This window comes from Babylonia areolata, chromosome 31 (assembly GCF_041734735.1).
Source record: "Babylonia areolata isolate BAREFJ2019XMU chromosome 31, ASM4173473v1, whole genome shotgun sequence".
In the NCBI taxonomy this organism is placed as follows: Eukaryota; Metazoa; Mollusca; class Gastropoda; order Neogastropoda; family Buccinidae; genus Babylonia; species Babylonia areolata.
This window is the reverse complement of record NC_134906.1, coordinates 11,021,276-11,041,275: the sequence shown is the minus strand read 5'-3', so window position 1 is coordinate 11,041,275 and position 20,000 is coordinate 11,021,276. Positions and strand designations below refer to the sequence as shown.

The window sequence follows — 20,000 nt, the reverse complement described above, 5'->3', positions numbered from 1 at the left end:
CCAGTGCTCATCTTCTCTCTCACACACACACTCTCTCTCTTACTCTGTCTCTGTCTGTCTCTTTGTCTGTCTGCCTGCCTGCCTGCCTGTCTCTCTAAAGAGAATGGTTTCAGAGAGAACTGTCCGCCCGTGCTCATCTTCTCTCTCACACACACACTCTGTCTCTCTTACTCTGTCTCTGTCTGTCTCTTTGTCTGTCTGCCTGTCTGTCTCTCTAAAGGGAATGGTTTCAGAGAGAACTGTCTGCCAGTGCTCACCTTCTCTCTCTCTCTCTTTGTCTGTCTGCCTGTCTGTCTCTCTAAAGGGAATGGTTTCAGAGAGAACCCTCTGCCAGTGCTCATCTTCTCTCTCACTCTCTCTTTCTCTTAATCTGTCACTGTCTGTCTGTCTGTCTCTCCAAAGAGAATGGTTTGTTCAGAGAGAATCCTTCGCCAGTGCTCATCTTCTCTCTCACTCTCTCTCTTACTCTGTCTCTGTCTGTCTGTCTCTCTAACTCTCTAAAGTGAATGGTTTGTTCAGAGAGAACTGTCTGCCAGTGCTCATCTTCTCTCTCACTCTCTCTTTCTCTTACTCTGTCTCTGTCTGTCTGTCTCTCCAAAGAGAATGGTTTGTTCAGAGAGAATCCTTCGCCAGTGCTCATCTTCTCTCTCACTCTCTCTGTCTCTGTCCTGTTTGTTCAGGGAGAACCTTTCCCCAGTGCTTATCTTCTCTCTCTCTCTCTTACTCTGTCTCTGTCTGTCTGTCTCCCTCTCTTTCTACCTGTCTCTCTGTCTCTCTAAGTCCCCCACATTGGAGGTACAGTCTGTGATGCCAACCAAAGCCAGCGATGGCCATTTCCGTCTTGGGAGGACTCGCTGAGGCGTACCATTGTCCCTGGTTGTCAGCTTCTTGGGAGGGGGGCTGTGGGTGCTATCAAGCAGAGCAGCTACCAGTACTTCCGCTTTTCTTCCAGACCAGACTATTTCTGGGCCCCCATTACCTTTTTCACTTTTGGCTGCTTGATTAGACAGAGCCGGCTGAAAGGGCTGTGGTGTATGGTCTTGTTATGGGCGACAACTATGACTGCATTGTGTGCTGCTAGCAGACTTTGGCAGGAGATCATTCGCTCGTCTTCTTCTTCTTCTTCTTCTTCTGGCTCATAGTGAAATTTTATCCAGCCGAGTGTTGTCATTGGTTCTTTCAGTATAGTTCTAAATCTTATTACCTTTTGCTGACAGTGTTGAAGTTCTTCCCCACCCTCCACACCCCAGCCTCCCACCCCTCCCCAACAGGAGCATGTAAAGCTTAGTTCAGTGTGTCAGCTATGATGTAAGGCGCTTTGAGCAGCATTGGTGCTGGATATCGCACCATAGAAAAACTATGTATTATTAAAGCATTTACGTCCGCCCCCCCCCCCCCCCCAAAACCCTCTCCATTTTTTCTGTTGTTTTTTTAAAGACACAATTTAAATGCATTGAAGTGCAATACAGACATTATTCCTTCTCCCATCAGTTGGTTATGTTCCTCAAGTTTGAGAATTTTTCTCCTGGTGGTTTGTGATAATGTGGACATTTGACTAAACATCTGTTGTTTTGACTCCATACTTTCCAGTCACATTGTTTGTATTATTGATGACTGTTGATAAATTGGTCATGTCAAGCATCAGTTTCATGAACTCACCTGAAAACAGAGTGTGATTGCTGACATGGCGGGGTAAAAACGGTCGTACACATAAAACTCCACCCATGAATTATACAAGTGAACATGGGAGTTGCAGACCACCAACGCTGGGGAAGAAGAATTTCATGAAACTTGAATGTGATTGTAATTACCAGGTGTGCTGTTTTGTTACTGAAGCCTGTGATTTTTTTTTTTTGTCAGCAGTAAGTACTTATTATATCTGTCAGCTTTATTCTGTCACTTGATTTAAGGGAGAGGGACAGAAGAGCGACTGAAGCTGAGTACTATTGGTGCGCAAGCAGTAGTTATACCAGAGAAATCAAAATGGAAACTGCTACTGCCTGTCACTTGAGCTGTGTGTACACTGAGCTGTCTTTTCAATGGCAGCAAGTTCAGCTGTCATTGGGGTCCTTGGTGCAGAAACCGGCAATGCTAAATTAGGTAAATTATCTCGTTCCTGTTCCTGGCCATGGGAAGGATTCACATGATGGTGATGGCAAGCAATAGAGTTTCACGCCCAACTTGCGTTGAGCGACATGAGAACAGGAGGAGATGAATAGACTAAAGAACACTAAAGATAAATAGCGTGGGAGACAGTTTGATGCACAGGCACTCAAACCTGGTTCAGAGTTATTGAACAGGTTGTGTGTGAGTGGAATGAAGCCTCTGTTGTTGTTTTATCAGCATCCTGTCTGTATGCACATGGTTTGATCCATCTGTATTTCTTTTGAAGGATTAAAGAAACAAAAACAAAAAACACCCTTTCTGAAGTATGATACTTGATAGTGTGAGTCACGGTAGGGTTTAAGTGATGCATGAATTATTGTCACTATTTTTTTTTTATTTTTTTTTTTAAACATTTCTGTTTTTCACAGTTTATATGCTTGTGACTCTTTTTCTGTGGTGGGCGGCCCAAATCTTGGGTCACTGACAGGCTTTAGATTTTTTTTTTAGATTCCTTTTTTTTTTTTTTCTTCTTCTTCTTCCGCACAGTTCAGTAGTTTTACCCCTGTGCATCTTGTCCCAGATGGCCTCCTACACACTGAAAAAGTATTGATTGATCCAGAAAGTTAAGCTTTTCATTACACTTCCAAAAGGGAGTTTTTGGGCATTTAAAAAAATGTTTAGATTCATGCGCACGATGTTTTTTTTTTTTTTTTTCTGTATTGAAAGAATGTGCTGCATCTGCAGACACAGTCCAGTTGTCTTGTTAAAGTATCAAAAGGCCAAATTATATGTAGTGAGCCAGGGCAGGCATATTGAGATTGAAATGTTCTGTTGTATCAGAGCGTCTCTGTGTGGTTTAAAAAAAAAAAGTTATTTATTTATTTATTTATTTTGTAACAATTTATGTCACTTTTGGGCTTGTTAGTACATTTTCATGAATAAGATTTGTTTTTTTAATTGTGAACAGATACTGTTGAAGTTTTTCACTGGAAAGTAAAGTTTGTGTATGCACAGCATTCAGAACCTTGGTTTTTCATCTTGTTTGAAGGACTAGTCCCTATGGAGTGATGGCCTAGAGGTAATGCGTCTACCTGGGAAGTGAGAGAATCTGAGCACGCTGGTTCGAATCACAGCTCAGCCGCCGATATTTTCTCCTCCTCCACTAGACCTTGAGTGGTGCTCTGGACGCTAGTCATTTGGATGAGACGATAAACAGAGGTCTTGTGTGCAGCATGCACTTAGCACACGTAAAAGAACCCACAGCAACAAAAGGGTTGTTCCTGGCAAAATTCTGTAGAAAAATCCACTTCGATAGGAAAAACAAATAAAACTGCACACTGGAGAAAAAAAAAAAAGGGTGGCGCTGTAGCATTGCGATGCGCTCTCCCTAGGGGAGAGCAGCCCGAATTTGACACAGAGAATCTGTTGTGATAAATACAAATACAAATACAAATATGTCATAACTGAGGCTTACGTGGAAGAAACACTGACTGTGGATATGGATACTTATTTAGCGCCCATCTTTGGTCAGAGACCAAACTCTAAGCGCTTTGCAAACTGCACAACAGTATGCTTACCTGGGGCTGTGGGTAGAGCCGACTGACAGCTGCCATTGGGCACACATCATTTGTTTCCCGTGTTACTCAGTCATGTTTCAGTCACATACACGCACACACTCAGACAGACATGTAACAGTTTCTTCGGAAGTTCATCAGTGGCACTAATACAGCAGTAGGAAATCTAATGTTATGTACTGTAGTTGTATACGGTTGTGTGGTGGTGAGTTGTGTCTGACTAAGACCATCAGAGCTGCTGTCCTGACAATTTGGGCTAGAATTTGATTGATATAGTGGAGAGTGTCTCCCCCAAGTTACAATCCCCACTTTCTGGGCCAAGAGGGCTTTAAAACAGTCGTTGGGATGGTTCCTGAAGATCAGTTAGCCCCCAAGGCTGCAGCACTAAGAGCCAGTGCAGTCTTGTTTCCTGGTTTGAGAGTCATAGTCCTTCACAAGAGACTAATCTGTGAATGAATTCCCAGTGCGGTGGAGAAACCATTGATCATACAGATTTCACTTTGCTACTGGCTCAACAGTAAGCTTATGTCAGTCTCTGATATGGGCCGAGTGTTGAGGCAGACCTAGTACATACATATTGTAAAGACACAAGTTATGCAGTGGGGATGTGTAATTGCCTTTAATTTGACTGCTTTTTTTTTTCACCCTGGCATGTTGTTCTAGTTTGAAGAGCGCCAGCACCACTTGACGTTTCGCTGATGAAACAGCTGTGTACTGACAGCGCTTGACTTGAGCTGTGACTGGGGCTGTGTGCACAGTTCAGGCAAGTCCGAACTACTTAATGCTGGCAAATCTGTACGTCCTCTGTGTTAAACAGGTTGTGCCAGAGTATCCTCAAAACAGAATGAAACAGGATTGAAATATAACAAACATTGCTGTGACTGGGGCTGTGTGCACAGTTCAGGCAAGTCAGAACTACTTAATGCTGGCAAATCTGTACGTCCTCTGTGTTAAACAGGTTGTGCCAGAGTATCCTCAAAACAGAATGAAACAGGATTGAAATATAACAAACATTGCTGACTGACTCTGGGTGACTGTTCAGAATGTGGATTCTACTTATTGTGAATTCTGCTTATCATTTTCATGGGTTAGCTCAGCAGACACTGACACAAACTGCTTGAATAAGAACTGATTGGAAACAAGTCTGGGTGTGGCTCTGTGTGTGTGTGTGTGTGTGCGTGTTGGCCGTGTGTGTGTGTGGTGGTGGTGGTGGGTGGACGTGTCAGGATGAGTAAGCATGACAGTAATGCTGCTGTGAGGGGGCAAAAAAAACCCCTATCAGTGCTTGTGAACGCATGTCTGAAGTCTGAATTGAGGCAGCAGAAGCATTGGGATTGGACAGCTGTTGTGATTTTGGATATATCTCAGTTTTCTGGCTTCATATTACTGACTGTGTGTGAGAGTGATGCAAGCTACAGGCAGCCTGACAGTTTTGTGTTCTGCCGCTGATGTGAGGTTTTAGTTGTCGGGGATCATGCATTGTGGATGAACTCTGATCTTCTTATGAAGGTGATTGGCTTCTTTGTATGGAAGTGTAAGTTTTCATTTGTAATATGAACAGGCAATAGTGGAGAAAGGATGAGGCTCAAACCAGCACCAAACTGCATGATGTAATGTTTTATATTACAAAGGATTCTTCAGACATGATGATTCTCTGTGCCTCTGAAATTTGGCATCTGCAGCCGAGAAAGGGATTTCCACTGTGCAGCAGCTCCACCACTTCAGAAACCCTTCCGCACAGTGTTTTCTATGCAGTCTGTCTGTCTGTCTGTCTGTCTGTCATGGATAGATGGCTACACAGTCATGTCATCCATGAAACAGAGGGACAGCCATTATGTTATATAATTATAAAGGAAGTATTTGGATTAAGATAGAAATAAAATAAAAGAAACAATAGTGGTTATGACAGCACTAGTTACAGCAACAATAGGAATGATGATAATAATAATAATAATAATAATAATAAACTACTTTCTGCTTGCTGACTACTCCCTTTTATTGACTCGCTTGTGTGAACAAAGTGAGTCTGTGTTTTAACCGGTGTTCGGTTGTCTGTGTGTGTGTCTGTGTGTCCGTGGTAAACTTTAACATTGCCATTTTCTCAGCAAATACTTTGTCAGCTGACTCCAAATTTGGCATGAAAATAGGAAAAATTCAGTTCTTTCCAGTCATCTTGTTTAACTCACTCAGTACGGCCAGTCCTCTCTTCTCCTCTACACAGACCCCTCGGATGGGTGTCTGAATGACCCAGCCTTTAGCTTCCGTCGTCAGAATTTTGGTATTCTTTGTCAACATTCACGTCTTCAGTATGAGCCTTCCGCTTGCAATATTTTGATGATGGTAAATGGGGTGAAACGGTGTTAACGTCGTCTCTTTCGCCGTTCGTATGGAAAGAGTTAAAAGAATATTGCACCTCTGGGATGGGCACAAAAAAATAATAAATGAAGCCAGATTATATGCAAACTGAATTTACTGTTATATTTATATTGTTTTTATTCTCTAAACTTGGCACTTTGATCTGATATTCTGACACAACAACAAGAGCAGTCATTAATATCATTTTTTGTTCAAACAGGAACTTCTTTTGCTAAGCATGGAAGTTATATTTATTTTGCATGTCTTTGGTGCAGATAGTAAAAAAGGGAAATTAATCTGTAATTTATGCTAGGGGGCTTCATTTGCTTTAAACTGATCTTTCTCATTTTAAACATTACATTTTTAAATTATACTCAAGACATAAAAAGCTTGTGTGTTTTACTCTCAGTGTACAGGGCTTTCACTATGTTCATTCGCCCAAGTGGTCTTTTTCGGAAAATACTAAAAATCAATACGACGAGTGGACTTTATAGATCTATTGGCTGAGCCCTGAAGGTCATGGGCAAAAATCAATTGCGTACACATATTCAAAGCGCATGCTCATATTCTTTGCGAACGCGAACGACACCATTTTGTTTCAAGTTGTTGACCTGCCCGTTCAATCCTATATTCAATCAACAATACACGATAACATGTGATGGAAAGTTGGAGAAGGAGACCATTAAATATTTATTTATTATTAAGAGAAAGATTTGTGAACGCCTCATCACTTACTGGAGTATGCCCCAAACTGTCATAAAAATATCCACAGAATCAGTCGGAATTCACAGTTAAAAATAATAAACCGTGAGAGTTAATGCCCTTGAATTGATGAAACGTAAAAATTTCCAGTCTTGACTTTTCTCAAAATGAAGTCTTTTTCACTTCATATGACGTTTAGAAGTACTTGTACTTGGCTCTACATGTTATTACTTTAACAGAATACTCAACTTTCATATCAACTTTAAAACTATAAAACTAAAATGAACATAAAAGAGAAATTGAATCAACTGACCGTGTCAACCAGGTGTAACTAAACTTGTTCATCTATCTAGATCCAGAGAAAATGGCTAAATGTTGCAGTGTGATTGGGGCGATAGCCACGTCTCCTTTACCGGTCTCCTTTACCACGGACTTAAAAAGAATTTTTTAATTGCCCTTAAAGATTTTTTGAATGCCCAAGATACACCAGAATAATATGATTTAAACAGCATTCTCACTGCGAATACCGCAAACAATTTATCGCCCTTTAAAAAGGCATGTTTAAATTATATATTTTTGAACGTCGGCTAAGGAGCCACGATAGTGTAATGGGTAAGACAGTTTCTTCTTACCTGAGCACGCGGGGTTCGAATCTGCCGTTAGGACTTTTTTTTTCTTTTTCTTTTTCTTTTAGCCCGAAGCTTTATAATAACAAATACAGAACACATTTTAACGATTAGATTTTTGAAAAGTGTAACACAAGTGAGTCTTGGAAGGCCTTACCTCTCTTGTTGTTTCTGGATTCTTTCACTTCCATGTTGAAGATGAATCTGATTAGTTCTGTTATTATTGATGAGTTGGAAGTGGTGCCAGTGATTTTCTGCCTGTTGTTGTGTCTGGATGCACACCAAGACAAGCACTCTGTAATGCTGTCAAGAACGTTCAGTGAAGTGAATTACCTTGTAAGGAGCTTAAGAGAACCAAAATGAATTCATCAAGCACTTAGATACTGCTCATGAAAGATTTCATTAAACGCTTGAATAACTGTCAGTCATACTGGAACTTAATTCTGTTCTGCCGGGCTCTGTCTAGTGGTAAATGCCAGGGAGGAGGTTGCTGCATTTTCCAATCAGAACAGGGATGGACATGTGGAATGGAATAAGTACCACAGAACTGAGAGGATGGGTGGGGCGGAATTATAGATTATGATCCGCTTGGGACTATTGGCAGACAGTTTATATTTAAGTTCCTTATGATCATGATTTGCACGAGGGTATTGGCAGATGGTTTGCATCGAAACTGCCGTTGTGGTCTGCATGGCAGATAGTTCAATATGGATTTTTAAACCGTCCCTCACAAACTGAGTCACAAGTTGCCGTTGACTACATGTACACGCAAGAGTGAAACAAAGAGAGGGGTATTTAATGATGTCGGTGAATCTGAAGTACCAGTACTAACTGTTTCCTGTCTCTGTGATGTTAACAGCAACAAAGAAATATGAAGGAGGCAATTATGTTGTTTTAAAATTTAAAAAAAAATTAGTGATGTCGGTGAATCTGAACTACCGGTACTAACTGTTTCCTGTCTCTGTGATGTTAACAACAACAAAGAATGTGAAGGAGGCAATTATGTTGTTTTGAAAATGCCTTTATTCCCCCCCCCCCCCCCCCCCCCCCCCCTCCCCCACACATACACACACCCTCCCCTCCCCCCGCTGACTGCCGCTGATGAGTATGCTTGTCAGTGAAGGGCTGTCACCTCTCTGAGATGAGGTTGAACTTATATTTAAAGGGGGGTGGGGGGGGGGGGGGGGGACAGAAGACCGAGCTTAAAGGTCAGGATGTCAGTCACCGTTCTTTACTTGGACATCTTCCTCTTTGGGTGTTGCATTACTTTTAACCCTTTCACTGCCAAACTCACATTTATGCAGCAGCAAGGTAGAGGACCCATGTCACTGAATGGTAACCAGGTCATTGGTCTGTTATCCATGAACCTACTGCTCTTAATGTTTGGTGGTAGGGTAGGTCATATTTTCTACTCATTACAGGGGGAAATCCCCAGCTATTCTTAAGACACCATATTTTCTGTGTTTATAGCAGAAGGGAATTTTGCACTCTAAATTGGCGTTGAAAGGGTTAAGCTCAGCAGAACCAGTTACACCATCGTTTAATGAACAAGCATTGCACGTGAGATTCATGCTGGATTGATCTCATTTCACCAAGGTTTGGCATTCAAGGGTTTCAGATTATTTGCGTTTCTTCGGCTTTGGATGTTTTTGAGATGTGTAGCAGATATATTATGTATGTGTATATATATATATGTGTGTGTGTATATATATATATATATATATATATAATCAAGTTAATGCATGTTTATATTAATGAAATCATTTGTATATTTATGTTTACTCTCTCTCTCTCTCTGTCTCTCTCTCTCTCTCGCTCTAGCTCTAGACTCCAAATACTCATTAATCAATTAAGATTTTTTTTTTTTTATTAAAAAAAAGAAAGAAAAAGAAGTAAAGGTAGCATTTGGGTGGATATGGTTTATGTATTTATGTGATGTGTGTCTCTGGTGTATGGTAAAAATAATACTTGGTACATGATAATAATTTTGTTTTCCTTATATTGTTTAAACTTTGGAGCTGAAAGACCTTAAAAAAAAAAGGCACTGTACTCCCACACCACCCACCCCCTGTCGCATGGGCTTTTAAGCTAATGACAGTAAAGTATCAAAGTGTCAGATTGTCAGGTCTGAGTCTCTGTCTCTGTCTGTCTGTCTGTTTCTCTCTCAGACATGCACAGACTAACACACACACAGTACACACACACATGCACACGCACGCACGCACGCTCGCTCGCTCACTCGCTCACACACACACACACACAGACACACACACGCACACACACACATGTACACACACACACACACACACACACACACACACACATATATCACTTAAAGTGGAAGACGTTAAACTGAAGACTACACACACACACACACACACACAGAGTACACATACACACACACGCATGTTCAAGTGCATGCACAAACAGTGAGAGTTGACATGGAAGGATACATTTGAACAAGGAAGAATAGCAGATGGTGATGATATTTGCAATGTTGCACCTTTTCAACACGACGGGAAGTGAAACAAAGAGCTGATGTTGTGCGGCGACAGTGAAACGTAGCTGACTGGTTTCTCTGGATCGTTTCCTGATAGATACAAATGTATCAGGTTTCCAGCTGCTTGTGAGCACGTTTCACATTCAGACTGGATACTAGTGCTGTTCGTTGGTGAGGATTCTTTCAGGCTTTTTTTTTTTTCTTTCACATTTATATATTAGCTGTGTGTGTGTGTGTAGGTGTGTGTCTGTATGTGTATCTGTGTGTGTCCGTGTGTGTGTGTGTGTGTTTTCAACTCTATATATATTTGTGAGACTGATTTGACAGGCTTCTCTGTGCTTGAGTGTGGGTATGTATATGTGTGTGATTATTTTATAATAATAGCCAAAATCAGTTTGCTAGGTTTTTATTGTGATGGTATGAAAGACTGAAGGCTGAAAAAAGAAGAAGAAAGAAAGAAAGAAAAGAAAAGAAAACAAACAAAAACAGGGGAGACAAACAGAACCCCACCAGAGACCAGCCATTCCCCAGCATCAGCCGCTGTGTGTGGAAGAGTCGGGGACTCGTCAGCCATCAGCGTGCCTGTGCTTGGGGAGAGGACGAAACTGATGACAGCCTTCACACTGTATCTTGAAGTCCTCGCCAACATGAAAGACTAATGTCCCCCGTGCTGGGTGTGTTTTTTTTGTTGTTGGCAGACCATGTCCTGCACCTGCATGGAGCTGGCCCTGCAAGGGGAGCGACTTTGCAAGGCGGGCGACTGTCGGGCGGGGGTGCAGTTCTTCGAGGCGGCGGTGCAGGCGGGGACGGACGACCTCAAGACGCTGGGCGCCATCTACAGTCAGCTGGGCAACGCCTACTTTTACCTGCAGGACTACGCCAAGGCTCTGGAGTATCACAAACATGACCTCAACTTGGCAAGGTGGGTACATACATGTATCGTATGGAAAATTGGCTTTGGGTTGGTTTAGATATCTGACGGGCGCAATAGCCGAATGGTTAAACTTAAAGCGTTGGACTTTCAGTCTGAGGGTCCTGGGTTCAAGTCTCCGTAATGGCGCCTGGTGGGGATTTTACTGATCTCCCAGGTCAAGATATGTACAGACCTGCTTGTGCCTGAACCTTCTTCATGTGTGTATATGCAAGCAGAAGATATACGCACGTTAAAGATCCTGTGATCCGTGTCAGCGTTCAGTGGGCTATGGAAACAAGAACATACCCAGCATGCACACCCCTGAAAATGGGAGTATTGCTGCATACATGGCGGTGTAAGAACAGTCATACACGTAAAAGCCCACTCGTGTACATATACGAGTGAATGTTGGAGTTGCAGCCCATGAACGAAGAAGAAGACAGTTTAAATATTTAGTAAAGAAGAGAGGAAAAAAGAGAAAAGGAAGATTCTAAGAAAGGATGGAATATAATTTTTTGCCAGAAAAAGAAAAAAAAAAAAAGAAAGAAAAAAAAGGGGATGTGTTTCCAGAAAAGAAAGAAAAATGCCTTGCCAAAAAAAAAAAAATGTGTTTTTACTAAGTTAAATTTTAAGAAAGTAATACATGTTCCTTGCAGACTGAGTCAGAATGGACACACTGTGGCATAAGATTGATGAAATAACGATTGTAGTGTGATAATTGTTTCCATTTAGTATTGTCTCCATCTGAAATGGTGATAGTCTTTTCGCTCGGCTCCACTCAGGGAATGAAGGTGAAAGGAAAACATGAAACCTACTTGCCTGCCATTCCAAAACAGTCGTTTTTTGTGACAGAAAAATGCTATGAAAAATATTGATGATTATTTTGGGCTATCGGTTGCATATTTTGAGATTTTTGTGTGTATTTTATGATAAGTAGTTCCCATATTATAGGAGGGGTGTTCATTAAAGATGTCACCTGGCCCACTTCCTATGGACTGAGAGGAACAAAACTTGGTACAGTTATTAGTCTTTCTGTAGATAGGTGCCGCCAAGGGTGACACACTTCTCCCATCTCTTTATGCAGATTTTATTTTATTTTATTTGTTAATTAATTAATTAATTAATTCTATTTTATTTTATTCTGTTTTTTTGTTTTTTTTTAATTTATTTATTTATTTATTTTTTTTTTCTCAAGGCCTGACTAAGCGCGTTGGGTTACGCTGCTGGTCAGGCATCTGCTTGGCAGATGTGTAGTGTATATGGATTTGTCTGAACGCAGTGACGCCTCCTTGAGCTGCTGTTACTGATACTGATACAATGCAGATGTGAAGACCTTGCCTGTAGAAGTCTGCAGGTTGCGCCAGAAGCCGTGCCTTGAATTTGGAAAGAAGCGTTTCATTGTCTGGGAAGTGCTTGCACTCAAAAAATGACTTCATGGTTGGAAAGAGGTGGAAGTCGGATGGTGTGAGGTCGGGAGATTTCATAGCAGCAGGACCGTGCTTCCCTCTGGGCAACATGTGAGTTGTGAACTGGGGCGCTGTCTTGCAGGAGGTGGAAACCTTTGGTCAGCATGCCACGCCTCTCGGTTTTGATGGCCTCTCACAGTTTCTGCTGCAATGAAGCGTAGTTTGTCCCGGTAATTGTGGTACTCTTTGCCAGGAAATCCATCATCACCACTCCGCACTGTGCCCAATCCCATACCTGGAGGACCAGTGGATCACATTTTGTTTGGCCTCTACCCTTTGAACCTGTCCGGCTTGGGTGACTCTATCAGGAGGATAAGTTCCCTTCTGGCATAGCTCTGGGGATCTCTGAGGTACACAAACCCTCCTCCACCCCCATCCACCGCCCCAACCCCACGCTCCCAGGTGGCAATCCTTCAGGCACCTGTTTACATGTGGTGTGAAGACAGGGATGGTCAGTGTGCATGATTGGTTCCCTGTCTCACACAGAATAAAGTGCAAGATCAGCACTCTATGTTATAAATGTATTCACGAATCTGCGCCTTTCTATCTTTGTGGCTGCCTTCACCTCTACACTCCATCTCGCTCTCTACGATCGGCTTCGGATCCACTCTGTTTTGCGCATACCCAGATTCAAACACTTCACTGTCGGCCGCTGTTCTTTGTCTGTCTCTGGACCTTTCATTTGGAATGAACTTCCGTTCCCACTTCGTCAGGTCTCCGCACTCAGCTCTTTCAAGTCTGGCCTTAAAACCCACCTCTTGCAAGATAGCCTTCCTCCCCTGCCTTTTCTTTGTCTTCAGTTTCTCAGGTTTTGAGTTACGCATGCATGTGAATGACTGGTGTGAAAGTGCTTTGATTTGTCTCTGATCAAGATTCAGGGCTATGTAAATACTTATTATTATTCTTATCATACTTCTTGTTATTGATATGACGGCTGCTGCTGTTTGGGCAGGACATGCCAGGACCGGATGGGGGAGGCCAAGGCGAGTGGCAACTTGGGCAACACGCTGAAGGTGATTGGCAAGTACGACGAGGCCATCGTCTGCTGCATGAGGCACCTGGAGATTTCCCGGGAGCTAAATGACAAGGTGAGAGAGGGGATGGTGTGGGACTGGGGCGTGTGTATGTGTGAGCGTGTGTGTGTGTGCGTGTGTGTGTGTGTGTGTGTGTGTGATTTTACAGGTGTGGATTTTGGTTGTTGCCATTGGTAGGGTTGTGTGGGGTTTTCTTTTTCTTCTCTGTCTGTCTGTCTGTCTCTCTCTCTCTGTCTTTTTATTTTATGAGTGCATACACTTGTCAGATTTCCTCAACTTGATCTGATCTGTTTGTAGATTTATCCTTTATTTAACCTGAGGGACCTGCCCCTGTCCCTCTGTTGTATATCTTTAATTAACAATTTTTTTTTTTTAATGTATTATGGATAATTGTGTTTATCTTTAGGTTAGTTGTTTTTCATTTTGTATGTGTGTTTTGTTTTTTTCAATCCTCTGGCAAAACATGGACAGGATGGTCAAAGTCAGAGGCATGTCCTAGGTCTGTGTGCATGAATGTGACTGTACTTGTGCTCATCATTTCTTTCCGTTTAAAGTTTTTGTTTTTTTGGGTTTTGTTGTTGTTGTTTTTACCATGTTCTAAGATACCTATGTTTACATTTTTTTTCTCAGCCCTTACATGGCCCTGAGTGGTGGAAGCTGGGTTCAAAGCAACATAGATGAATCTTAACAGACATGACTCTTTTATGTGACTTTTCTCTCTCTCTCTCTCTCTCTCTCTCTCTCTCTCTCTCTCTTCTCCCTTGCCATTCTTTGAAGAAATCTGTGGCATAATTGTATTGTATTGTATTTCTCTTTTTGTCACAACAGATTTCTCTTGTGTGAAATTGGGGCTGCACTCCCCAGGGAGAGCGCATCACTACACTACAGTGCCACCCTTTTTGTGTGTGTGTGTGTGTGTGTGTGTGTGTGTTTTCCTGCGTGCAGTTTTATTTGTTTTTCCTATCGAAGTGGATTTTTCTACAGAATTTTGCCAGGAACAACCCTTTCGTTGCCGTGGGTTCTTTTACGTGCGCTAAGTGCATGCTGCACATGGGACCTCAGTTTATTGTCTCATCCGAATGACTCGCATCCAGACCACCACTCAAGGTCTAGTTGAGGGGCAGAAAATATTGATGACTGAGCCGTGATTCGAACCAGCGCGCTCAGATTCTCTCACTTCCTAGGTGGACGCGTTACCTCTAAGCCGTCACTCCACTTATTGAAACGTTAATGTTCTGAGCTAGTCATCAGTTTTCGAGGCCCTATTTCTGCATGGTGTTGTGTCTTTGGTCAGAGAGGGGAGGGGAAGGGATTTTTTTTTTTTTTTTGTGCCCCCTCCCCCTGTCCCAAATTATGTCTGGTGGTGCCTTCCTCACTGGTAAATATGTATATATATATATGTCATGATAAAACACAAACACACACACTTACATACACACACACACACACACACACACACATGAACACACACTTAAAAAAAAAAAAAAAAAAAAAAAAAGAGGAAGGAAAAAAGATGGAAGCAGACGCCACTTGCAGTGAATGTGATCACACCCTTTTCCTTCGCTTCTCCTTGTGACTTATCACAAGTTCTAACTTGTCGGACTGTAAAACTAGTTATCAGATGGAAAAGAACATTTGGAAGGCTGCAGTTGTGAGTGCCTCTACCTCTCTATATTTTATATATATATATATATATATATATATATATATATATATATATATATATATAATCCACTAAAGTATGCAGGCTGATCCAACAATGAAGCAAGCATGACAAATCATAACAATAATGATGATGATAATGGATACATGTATTGTATAGGACACTATCCAGAAATCTGCTCTAGGTGCTTTACAAAACGCTTTTGTTTACATAACACATTCCATCAGTGTTAAGTACCCACACCAGAATGTGACTAACAAACTAAACACACACACACACACACACACACACACACACACACACACACTGCATACATACATTTCAACATGCATATATATGTACATAGCAGCTGCCCCACCCCCACCCCCACGCCCACTCCCCGCACGCACACAGACAGGACACTGCATTAAAAGCAATAGCAGTAATAATCAATACACCTAGCAATCCTCATGCAAAACATGCAAAAAAAGAAGAAAAAAGAAAAAAAAACCCAAAAAAACCTGTACAGTGTGAAACCCGATGGGCAACACCAAGACCAAGGCTGCAGTACTAAGAGCCAGTGCAATCCTAGTTTTGAGTCCACACTCGATAGTCCTTCACCAAAGACTCAGCTGTTAATGAATTCCCATTGTAGTGGAGAAACCATTGATCACACAGCTGTCACTTTTGCTGTTGGCCCATCTGTGTGCTGTTGTCAGTCTTTGAAATGAAGCAGAGCATGGAGCATGCTAGCAAACAGACTTTTGCCAGAAAAAAAGCCGCCATACTTTATGTGAATAACTTGAGCTGTGGCAATCTATTGTGGAACATCCGTGCACATTTTAGATGCACAATTGATTGTGCAAGTGCAGTTTTCAAATTCTCTTTTTAATACCCTCAGTCATCATACACTTTTTTGACTCACTTGTGTAAACAAAGTGAGTCTATGTTTTAACCCGGTGTTCGGTTGTCTGTGTGTGTGTGTGTGTGTGTGTGTGTGTCCGTGTGTCTGTGGTAAACTTTAACATTGACATTTTCTCTGCAAATACTTTGTCAGTTGACACCAAATTTGGCGTAAAAATAGGAAAAATTCAGTTCTTTCCAGTCATCTTGTTTAAAACAATATTGCACCTCTGGGATGGGCACAAAAAAAATTAAAAAAAGACGCCTAATTATATGCAAACTGCATTTACTGTTATATTTATATTTTTTGTATTCTCTAAACTTGGCACTTTGACCTCTTATTCTGACACAACAACAAGAGCAGTCATTATTATCATTTTTTGTTCAAACAGGAACTTCTTTTGCTAAGCATGGAATTTTTATTTATTTTGCAAACGTTTTGGTGCAGATAGTAAAAAAGGGAAATTACTCTGTAATTAATGCTAGGGGACTTAATTTGTCACAAGTGAGTCTTGAAGGCCTTGCCTCTCTTGTTTTTCTTTTTTGTTTTTTCATTTTTGTTGTTTTGTTTATTGATAAACATGAAAAAAAACTTGTCGGTCAGATCCAACCAGATCAAATTTCCAAACATGACAGCCATGCAGAACAGCCTGCATCGACTGTCACTAGAAAATAGAACATTCAGCTCATATAACTTCGTTGTTGTTCATTAAGTCATCAGTTTGGGCAGACATGATAAACATATTCCTGCCCATTTATTTGCCCTTGCAGTTTCTGCAGAAGTGAATATGATGTAATAAATGGCTGTTTCATTTCTCAAATGCATCAGTAATGAAATCATTATTTCATTCTCTTTCTTAAACAAATCATCATTTCATTCTGTGTCCATATTGATTTTTCACCCTACGGTAGTGATTTTATGGTAAATCTAGCAGGAATCACATGCGAGTCATGAAGGTTTGGCCTCCTGTCAAAGAATCAAATATAACAGGAACAACAACAACAACAACAAAAAACCAGATCTTGTACTTCATTCTGGTAGTTAGATAGCCAGGTATGGCCTTGGCGACCCCAAGCGCAAGTTCTGCGCTTCTTCGCTGAAATATCTTCTTTTTTTGTGTGTGTGTGTTTTCGTTTTTGACTCACTTGTGTAAACAAAGTGAGTGTGTTTTAACCCAGTGTTCGATTGTCTGTGTGTGTGTGTGTGTGGTAAACTTTAACATTGCCATTTTCTCTGCAAATACTTTGTCAGTTGACACCAAATTAGGCATAAAAATAGGAAAAATTCAGTTCTTTCCAGTCATCTTGTTTAAAACAATATTGCACCTTAGGATGGGCACAAAAAAAATTAAAAAAAGACGCCTAATTATATGCAAACTGCATTTACTGTTATATTTATATTTTTTGTATTCTCTAAACTTGGCACTTTGACTCTGATATTCTGACACAACAACAAGAGCAGTCATTATTATCATTTTTTGTTCAAACAGGAACTTCTTTCGCTAAGCATGGAATTTTTATTTATTTTGCAAACGTTTTGGTGCAGATAGTAAAAAAGGGAAATTACTCTGTAATTAATGCTAGGGGACTTAATTTGTCACAAGTGAGTCTTGAAGGCCTTGCCTCTCTTGTTTTTCTTTTCTTTTTTCATTTTTGTTGTTTTGTTTATTGATAAACATGAAAAAAAAACTTGTCGGTCAGATCCAACCAGATCAAATTTCCAAACATGACAGCCATGCAGAACAGCCTGCATCGACTGTCACTAGAAAATAGAACATTCAGCTCATATAACTTCGTTGTTGTTCATTAAGTCATCAGTTTGGGCAGACATGATAAACATATTCCTGCCCATTTATTTGCCCTTGCAGTTTCTGCAGAAGTGAATATGATGTAATAAATGGCTGTTTCATTTCTGAAATGCATCAGTAATGAAATCATTATTTCATTCTCTTTCTTAAACAGATCATCATTTCATTCTGTGTCCATATTGATTTTTCACCGTACGGTAGTGATTTTATGGTAAATCTAGCAGGAATCACATGCGAGTCATGAAGGTTTGGCCTCCTGTCAAAGAATCAAATATAACAGGAAGAACAACAACAACAACAAAAAACCAGATCTTGTACTTCATTCTGGTAGTTAGATAGCCAGGTATGGCCTTGGCGACCCCAAGCGCAAGTTCTGCGCTTCTTCGCTGAAATATCTTCTTTCTTTTTTGTGTGTGTGTTTTCGTTTTTGACTCACTTGTGTAAACAAAGTGAGTCTGTGTTTTAACCCAGTGTTCGATTGTCTCTGTGTGTGTGTGTGTGTGTGTGTGGTAAACTTTAACATTGCCATTTTCTCTGCAAATACTTAGTCAGTTGACACCAAATTAGGCATAAAAATAGGAAAAATTCAGTTCTTTCCAGTCATCTTGTTTAAAACAATATTGCACCTTTAGGATGGGCACAAAAAAATTAAAAAAAGAAGCCAAATTATATGCGAACTGCATTTACTGTTATATTTATATATATTTTTTTTTATATATTTTTTTTTATTCTCTAAACTTGGCACTTTGATCTGATATTCTGACACAACAACAAGAGTAGTCATTGTTATCATTTTTTTTGTTCAAACAGGAACTTCTTTTGCCAAGCATGGAAGTTATATTTATTTTGCAAACGTTTTGGTGCAAATAGTAAAAAAGGGAAATTACTCTGTAATTAATGCTAGGGGACTTAATTTGCTTTAAACTGATCTTTCTCATCTTAAACATTACATTTTAAAATTATACTAAAAAATGATACATAAAAAGCTTGTGTGTTTTACTCTCAGTGTACAGGGCTTTCACTATGTTCATTCGCCCAAGTGGTCTTTTTCGGAAAATACTAAAATCAATACGACGAGTGGACTTTATAGATCTATTGGCTGAGCCCTGAAGGTCATGGGCATAAATCAATTGCGTACAGATATTTATACACATTCAAAGCGCGTGCTCATATTCTTCGCGAACGCAAACGACGCCATTTTGTTTCAAGTTGTTGACCTGCCCGTTCAATCCTATATTCAATGGACAATACATGATAACATGTGATGGAAAGTTGGAGAAGGAGACCGTTAAATATTTATTCAGAGAAAGATTTGTGAACGCCTCATCACTTACTGGATTATGCCCCAAACTGCCATAGAAATGTCCACAGAATCAGTCGGAATTCACAGTTAAAAATGATAAACCATGTGAGTTAATACCCTTGAATTGATGAAACGTAAAAATTTCCAGTCTTGACTTTTCTCAAAATGAAGTCCTTTTCACTTGATAAGACGTTTAGAAGTACTTGTGCTTGGCTCTACGTGTTATTAGTTTAACAGAATACTCAATTTTCATATCAACTTTAAAACTATAAAACTAGAATGAACATAAAAGAGAAATTGAATTGACCGTGTCAGCCGGGTGTAACTAACTGAAACTTGTACATCTATCTAGATCCAGAGAAAACGTCTCCTTTACCGTGCCCTTAAAGATTTTTTGAATGACCAAGATACACCAGAATAATATGATTTAAACCGCGTTCTCACTGCGAATACTGCAATCAATTTATCGCCCTATAAAAACGCATGTTTAAATATTATATTTTTGAACGTCAGTTAAGGAACCACGATAGTGTAATGGTAAGACAGTTTCTTCTCACCCGAACACGCAGAGTTCGAATCTGCTGTTAGGACTTTTTTTCTTTTTTTTTTAACCCGAAGCTTTATAATAACAAATACAGAACACATTTTAACGATTAGATTTTAAAAATTTTTTTTTTTTTAGTGTATCACAAGTGAGTCTTGAAGGCCTTGCCTCTCTTGTTGTTGTTGGTTCGCCTGACATTCAGTGATTTACACTACAAAATTTCCACCACAGAATGATGAACTGGATGTTGAGAATGAAGTTGTTTCAGGCTTCTTCCTCTGTTAACAACAACAACAACAACAACAAAAAACAGATAAAAAAAAATTAAAAAAAATTTCCTGCATTTTTGTTTCATTGAGTTAAACTTTTCCCTTACGTTTTTCTCTTGGTAACTGACAGGATTTACTGGAAATGGAACCCATTCGTCTTGTAACACTGGTTCTGGCAGAAAATCAACAGCAGGACAGGACAGAGGGAAAAATGGATGTGGAGAAAAATAGGGGAATGAAAAAAAAATTTTATTT

The 20,000-nt window shown here is 40.3% G+C and overlaps 1 protein-coding gene across 1 annotated transcript in view; it reads left to right on the top strand.

The window, feature by feature from the left end:
- Positions 1–20,000, top strand: part of LOC143275783 (G-protein-signaling modulator 2-like) — a 112,161-nt gene that overhangs the window by 59,630 nt on the left and 32,531 nt on the right. The window contains exons 3-4 of the mRNA XM_076580061.1: positions 10,562–10,785; positions 13,195–13,330. Of these exons, the coding sequence (XP_076436176.1) occupies positions 10,562–10,785; positions 13,195–13,330 (360 nt within the window). The remainder of the gene's footprint in view (positions 1–10,561; positions 10,786–13,194; positions 13,331–20,000) is intronic.